Source organism: Mus pahari, chromosome 10 (assembly GCF_900095145.1).
Source record: "Mus pahari chromosome 10, PAHARI_EIJ_v1.1, whole genome shotgun sequence".
NCBI lineage: Eukaryota > Metazoa > Chordata > Mammalia > Rodentia > Muridae > Mus > Mus pahari.
This window is the reverse complement of record NC_034599.1, coordinates 107,369,791-107,377,404: the sequence shown is the minus strand read 5'-3', so window position 1 is coordinate 107,377,404 and position 7,614 is coordinate 107,369,791. Positions and strand designations below refer to the sequence as shown.

At 49.8% G+C, this 7,614-nt stretch overlaps 1 protein-coding gene across 1 annotated transcript in view; it reads left to right on the top strand.

The window, feature by feature from the left end:
• Window positions 1–6,321, top strand: part of Crtap (cartilage associated protein) — a 17,300-nt gene extending 10,979 nt beyond the window's left edge. Inside the window, exons 3-6 of the mRNA XM_021207840.2 lie at window positions 146–274; window positions 1,749–1,894; window positions 3,590–3,673; window positions 5,858–6,321. Of these exons, the coding sequence (XP_021063499.1) occupies window positions 146–274; window positions 1,749–1,894; window positions 3,590–3,673; window positions 5,858–5,911 (413 nt within the window). The 3' untranslated portion in view covers window positions 5,912–6,321. The remainder of the gene's footprint in view (window positions 1–145; window positions 275–1,748; window positions 1,895–3,589; window positions 3,674–5,857) is intronic.
• Window positions 6,322–7,614: the final 1,293 nt, after the last annotated feature.

The window sequence follows — 7,614 nt, the reverse complement described above, 5'->3', positions numbered from 1 at the left end:
AGAGAGGGAAGGAGGGGGGGGAGAGAGAGAGAGAGAGAGAGAGAGAGAGAGAGAGAGACAGAAAGGCGGGGATAGAGAGAGAGGGATCGAGGAGGGACACAGAGAGACCGACCGACTGTTCTAAGAATTTATATCTGTTTTTCAGATCACTATGTGGAAGTTCTAGAGTGTAAGATTCGTTGTGAGGAGACCCTCACCCCAGTCATAGGAGGCTATCCTGTGGAGAAATTTGTGGCGACCATGTACCACTATTTGCAGTTTGCGTATTACAAGTGTAAGTAACCCTGTGCAGGAGCTCCCTGCTTAGCTCTGGTGCCTGAGAAGGCCCACCAAGGTCACATGCGTGCTATGCATGAAGAGGCCGTCTGGCTCCCTGATTCAAGCAGAGACCCTGAGCCTGGCTGCCGACCTTGAACTCTGGGTTTTGCCTGCTATTCTCTGGGATATTTTCACTTTCCAGGGTTGGAGATAAATAGTGTGAGTAAAAATTAGCACCTCCCCCAGCCGTACAGGCTGTGTGCGGGAAGAGCCTTAAACTTGTCATTATAGAAATCGGCCGCTAGGTGGCACCATTGAATCATCTTCGACGGGGTCAGGCCTGCCAGAGTTTTGTTAAATAAGGGTCTCTGCTTTGTAGATTAGAAGTGACTCTGAAAGGTACCAGGATAAATACCTTGTTTCATTTCTTCTTTGCCTGACTCCCCTGCCCCCCAAGACAAATGCCACCCTGCAGAACCCCCCATGTTGTGGTGATGTAGGGGGGGGTCCAGCAGGGAGGCTGGAGCAGGAAACCAGTTCCCAGAAGGTGGCAGAGCAAGGTCACCTTTAACTCTTCTAGTCCTGAGGGCCTATCATGACTTATCTTGTTGGTTTCTGCAGGGTGGAGCCTTTATTTATGTTATTTGTTTGTTTATGCATTTAGAAACTCAGTCTCATGTAGCCAAGGCTAGCCTCAAACTTACAGTATAGCCAAGGATGACCTTGATTATTGATCCTCCTGCCTCTTCCTCCCAAATGCTGGGGCTGTGTCAACACTTACTATTTTATTACATATATATATATATATATATATATATATATATATGTATATGTATATGTATATATGTATATGTATATATGTATATATGTATATATGTATGTATATATGTATATATGTATATATATATGTATATATATATAAAATTTATATTGTTTATATATTTTAAGTTATTTATTATACACACATATATGTATATTATATATGTGTATGTGTATATATATAAAATTATGTATGGTTTATGAAGAACTAGGGATTGAACCTAGGGCTTCTTGTGGGTTAAGCAAGCACTCTACCAACGGAGCCCCATGCCCAGTCTTTGTTTCTGTCTTCCAAGTTTGGTTTGGTTAGAGAACAGCCTGCCCTCTCTGGGAATTGTGGTTCTAGCCAGATGGGACCCAGGAGCTGCAGCCTCCAGAAGGAAGACTGTGGCTAAGGAGCTCTGTCCTCAGGCCCAGTGTGGCCCAGGCCGTGAGTCCCATCACCTCCTGGGACAGGCTCTGAGTGTCTGAAGCCAGCAGAATCAACACAGCCTGAAGGTGATCCGTGCTTTCTACTGTCCGTCAGGCGGTCCAGGGACCTAGGCTGTGCCCTGCCCACTTTCTGAGGTCTTTGACTGGAGCAAGGTCAAGCTTCTAGCTTCCTTGGGGGTGGCATGCGGGAGCTGCAGGGCGTGGCTCTCACCTGCCTGGCCTCTTCTCCCTGGTTGCAGTGAATGATCTGAAGAACGCAGCCCCCTGTGCTGTCAGCTACCTGCTCTTTGACCAGAATGACAAGGTCATGCAACAGAATCTTGTCTACTATCAGTACCACCGGGACAAGTGGGGCCTCTCGGATGAGCACTTCCAGCCCAGACCGGTGAGTGTCCCGCACTGGGTCCTGCTCTCTAGTCCCTCTTCCTTACCTGCAGGAGGCTGGTTTTGCCTTCAGAGAGAATCAGCTCTGAAATGAAGGAACTCCACTGTTTCTGGTTACTGTTGGTCCTCCTGCCCCTCCTGAGTCAGACCCTGAGTCTGTAGCCCTAGTGACTGACCCAGAAGTCATTGAGTAGACTAGGCTGGCCTTGAACTCAGAGAGACACCCTTGCTTCTGCCTCCTGAATGCTGGGTTCACAGGCATACGCCATCACACACTGCATAATTTTTTTCTTATATTTTGACTTACTTGCCGTGTGTATGTACGTGGGCCTGCACATGCAGCAGCCTGCAGTGGGGCCAGAGGATGACGTGTGAGAATCAGCTCTCCCCTACCATGTGGGTCCCAGGGATTGAACTCAAGTGGGCAGGCTTGGTAGCAAGCATCCTTATGCAACGAGCTGTTCTCCAGGCCCGAGAGGCGTTTTAAGTCCTTGTTAGGTTCCATGTATTGTTTGTTCTTTCTTTTCTCCCTCTCACTCTGACCCCACTCACTCTGGCCCCAGTCTCTCCAGCTCCGTTTGTTCCCGCCTGGAGGGTTCTTTGTTTTTTGTTTTATTTGTTTCTCATTATGGATGGTTGTGGGCTACCATGTGGTTGCTGAGATTTGAACCCGTGACCTCGGGAAGAGCAGTCATTGCTCTTAACCCCTGAGCCATCTCCCCAGCCCCGGGTCCGTGTATTTCCTTATGCATTTATTGTTACAAAAATAGGATTGAACTTCGCATGCTGGTTTCGTGACTTACTGTGTGCCCCCAGCTCCCCTTTTCATGGTATTAGAAGCCAGGAGCTGCTTACGAGCTCTGACAAGCACTCCACCAGTGAGGTGCACTCCACCAGTGAGGTACCTTTAGCCCTTGGTCTTTAGAGATAGGGTTTTGCTCTCTAGCTCAAGCTGGTCTCAAAGTTGCAATCCTCCTGCCTCTGCCTCCCAAGTGCTGGGGTTATAGACTTTTATGAATGAAATATCACTTAATTCCTTCGATAGATAGATAAATTTGAGGCTTTATACCCACTGTTGGGGTTTATATTATGTGACTTTCAAAACCTCTTTGCCACTGTTGGGTACGGCGGCAAATGACTGTAATTCTAGTATTCTGGATGCAGAGGTGAGAAGATTATTATTAGGTTGGGGCTAGCCTGGGCTATAAAGCAATACTTTGTCCCAATAAAACAGAAACAAATATATTTTTTTCTATTCAGGTTTTTTTGTATGCTGTCCTAGCTTTTCATAAATAAATCTTCCGTATCTCAATTCCTTGCTAAAGCACACGTGCACACATTTCCTCAGTTGCTATGTTGGTTTTTTTGTTTGTTTGTTTGTTTATGCTGTATTGGGGATGGGTCCAAGGGTTTCAAGCACACCAAGCAAGCATGGTACCAACTGAGCTTTAAGCCCAGAACACCGCCCTCCCCCGCCCCCCTCAAGGGCCATGCTAGCGTTTCTAGATCATAGAATGCGCCTTCGTATCTGCATACTTCAGTGGCTGTTGGGTATGTACACACTCACACAGTCTTTCCTAGTGTACGCTTGTTAACCCTTTCATTCCTTGAATGAAATCCAGTACCCTGTGCTGCTTGCTGTTGGCACTCACATGAGAAGTCTGGCCACCTGACAGTTCTCTCTGTGTCTGAACAGGAAGCCGTTCAGTTCTTTAATGTGACGACGCTCCAGAAGGAACTGTACGACTTCGCTCAGGAACACCTAATGGACGACGATGAGGTAAGCTCTCGTGTTCTGCACAGTCTGCCCGAGAGAAAACATGACTCGTGTCTCTGCTAGAGTCACCTGAAGGCTGGGTCCCCCCTCCGATGAGAAACAGAAGGGGCCCTCAAAAACACAGCTGCTGTTGGGGTTTTAATGAAAGCCAGTGCGCTGGTGTGGAAAAGCCCAGAGCTGGAAGCCAAGGCTGGACCGACGCTTCTCCTGTGGGGGAAATGTGTTTGGAGTATGCATCAGATTGTGTGTGTGTGTATGTGTGTATGTGTCCTTTTTCTCTCCTCTTCCCTAGGGTTGAGGTGACAGGCGTGTGCCACTGGGCTTCAGTGCTGTGCTCGCACACGCGTCCATATACACACACACACACACACACACACACACACACACACAGACGTAGGTCCTCAAGCTTGAGCACCAGGCACTTTCCCATGGACCCATCTCCCGAGCCCCCCCCCCTTTTTTTTGGAGATAAGGCCTTGGCTTGTAGCCCAGGTTAGCCTTACCCCCCTCTTTCCTGCCCCAAGTCTAAAGCAATAGAACTCTAGGTGTGTCTCACCATGCCCTTCCTTTGGTTTTATTTACATTTATTTGTTTATTTGTTTGTTGTTTTCTTATTTATGTGGGGAAGGGGCAGAGGCATGCTGTAGTACCACCATGGAGGTCAGAAGACAGCTCGAGGGAGTTGGTCCTTTCCTTCTACCATGTGGGTGTCAGGGATTGAACTCAGGTCATTAGGCTCCATAGCAAACTCCTTCACCCACTGAGCCCCTCTCAAAGGTCCCCACACTGCCATTTTTGAGAAGTGTAGTGAGTTTTCCTCATTCTGCATGTTGAAGACACTTATAAATCCCATCCCGTTTTCCTACCAGGTTATTATAATCTTATATCCTTGCTTCCGGGAGCGCATTCTCCTCTGCAAGCTGATTTTCTGACTAGATCTCCCTTAGCCAACCTTAGCCCTTTTGTTTGTCTGTTTGATGTGTTTTGTTGTTTAGATAACATCTCATGTAACACAGGCTGGCCTCCAGCTTGCACTGGAGCTGAGGTGACGTTCTGGCCATCCTGCTGGGGCCTCTCAAGTGTGGCATTACAAACATGCACCACCACACCCAGTTTATTATGATAGCTGGCATCAGTTTAGGACTTGGCGCATGCTCGGCATGTGCCCCTACCTACTTCAGGGCCAGCTCCATTCCTGACCAGGAGTGGCGTGAAGTCGGGCCACGGGAAAGCCGTCGGTAGAAACCCCTTCTTTTGAACTTAGAGAGATGAGATTGGAAGGAACTGGGAGATGCTTTGTAAGAAAGCTGGGGGGACTCAATGTGTTTGGAGGTATAAGAGATCTGAGAGCTCAGACCCATTGCATCCTGGGGGAGCCCAGAGGATGAATTCTGAGAGACACTGAGCCAGAGCGGAGGCTCTAAGCCGCCCCTCCCCACAACTTCTCTCCACCTCCGACTCTGAGTAATACATGTACCGCTCTGAGTAAGACATGGTCAGGGATGTGTTCACCGTGCCGGTCCGCATGGCCACTAAGGAAGAAAGTGACAGCCTTTTATGAAGTAGGAGCAAACGTAACTGTGAACACCACTGGGTATGAAAGTTCGGTGCAAGTGAGAAAGTAGGGGCCTTGGGGTATACTTCAGTGGTATAGCATTTCCCTGACATGCACAAAGCCCTGGGTTCAATCCCCAGGGCCGCGAACCTAATGAGTTAATAAGGGATGCCTAGGCCTGCACCTTAGGTCGGGTCTCACCGAAGAGAGTCCCCGGGATGCTGCTGTCAGAGCTGGTCCCTAATATAGCAACATCCCTACATGACTGCGGTGACTTGGGAAGTGTGGGCAGCTGCTCAGGGCAGAGAGCATTTCTTAGGCAGAACCAAGGGGCCAGGAGGGAGATGGAGAGGGGCCCAGTGCAGAGAACCCTGCAGAGCCCTTCAGGGTGGTAGCTAGACCACCTACGTGACACCGGTCATCTATGGGGTGGCAGGCTGCTTGACACTGAGGACACATGGGGTAGAAGATAAGGCTCCGTTCTCAGAGAGAGAAACAACAGCGCCAGTGGGGGAACTTGCTTGGGCCTGAGCAGACAGCCATCGGTGGCCTCTGGGAAACTCTATTCCCCGTTTCTGGTGCCTTTTATGCCCTGTGGCCTGCCTAACTGAGGTGTCTGCCATCTCTTGCAGGGAGAGGTTGTGGAGTATGTGGACGACCTGTTGGAGATGGAAGAGTCTGCCTAGTCCACTGGGCCTAAGGAACTTTCCTTCCGAGTTCCTCTTTCTTCAAGTGCCTGGGTTGTTAATACCTCACAGCCTTCTCTTCTTAAAGAGGGAAACCACCATCTCCTTACCAAGGTCAAGCCCTCCTTCCCCGTGTTCACACCTATCCACTCGCCTTCCCGCCTGCCTTCTCAGTATTCACACTTGTCTTCGTGGTTACACGTCTTCACGCCTGTCTTTCCCTTCGCACGTGTGTTCCCGTCATCTACATCTAGTCTGTCCTCCTCACGGTCGTGTTCGTCTCTCCTCTGATCCCATGTGTCTCCCCCCATGTTCAGAAAGACAGTCTTCTGTGGTCTGCTTTCTCATCCCTGAAGAAAATCAGTATTATTTTTTAAGTAAGAAAAAAACACTAAAAGATGATAAATATATTTGGAGAATGTCTTTGGTCTCTCCGTCCTTCCAGACGTTCCCCTCCTTTACACCTCTTGTTAAGGACAAAAGGTGGCAGAAGATAAAGGTTAAGGTCGGGACCTCGGGGTCACCTTCACTTGGTTCACTCGGCCTGACCTGAGCCCCTCCTTGCTCACAGCACCCGAAGGTAGTCTCTGCTCAGTTCCTTGGAGTCCTCAGAATACACCAGGGGTTACAATCTCATTTCATTTGAACAGTGCCTGGTTAGAGTCTCAGTTAGAAAGGATGCAGGCCAGGGGTGGGATCTAGTTTCCTTTATTCTCCTAAGGACTGTGGGGTTCCTGTTCCCCATTAGGCATTTGACTGACAGCAGAGGTCCCATGCAGAGTCAGCAAAGGAAAAGCTGCTTCTGTTAGTTCCTGGTCTGGGGGCTGCTACAGTGTACTTGACACAAGCGACTGGACGAAGGGTTTGTCTGATTCTCAGCAAGAGGGCAGACTCCATCTTGAGATCATGTCAGCGGGAGGTCACAGTGGAGGCATGAGATTGCGGAAGTGGGAGGTCACAGTGGGGGTGGGAGATCACGGAGGTGGGAAGTCATGGTGGTGAGAAGACAGATGGTGGTGCAGGGGGTTGGGGGGGGGAGGTCACCGTGGCAAGAAGTCACAGCAGCTTAAGGTCATGGTGGAGGGAGGTCGCAGCCTCCGGAGCACTGGTAGGCAGGAAGTAGAGCACTGGCGCTGGGCTCGTTTCCTCTCTATTCCATCTGGGATCCAGCCCCTAGACAGGCCTATCTGCATTTACCGTGGGCTTTTCCACCTCAGGTAAGGTACCTAGGAACTCCCTCTCAGGCCTGGAGTCTCGAGTCTTGGGTGATTCTGGATCATGTTGGTCATGTTGACCTTTGATGTTAACCACCCCACCGTCCTCACAGCTTGGAGTCTGCAGGAAGAGGGATGCTCATGTGTTTGTCGGAACCGCGCTATCCTAGGTGTGGGATGCTGACAGGAGAAGGAAGCAGGGGGAAGCAGGGGTTGGAATGAGGTTGATGTGTGATCAGGTTGACCGAGAAGGTGAAATTGGCTTTGGGACATCAAGTCTCAGGGTGTAGCGATTGTCAACCTAGGAAGCTGCAGGGAAGCCTGTAGGAGAGGCATGGACCCGGGACCTAGGAGGGAAGGCTGAGCAGGCACGTGGGCTGGAGACAGATGCCCAGGGTCCCAGCAGTCTGTGGAAAAGCCTCTGGGCTGTGCTGAAGGGTGCCAGCATTTTGGTTGCACAGTGGTGTGTCGGCAGACTTCACAGTGGTC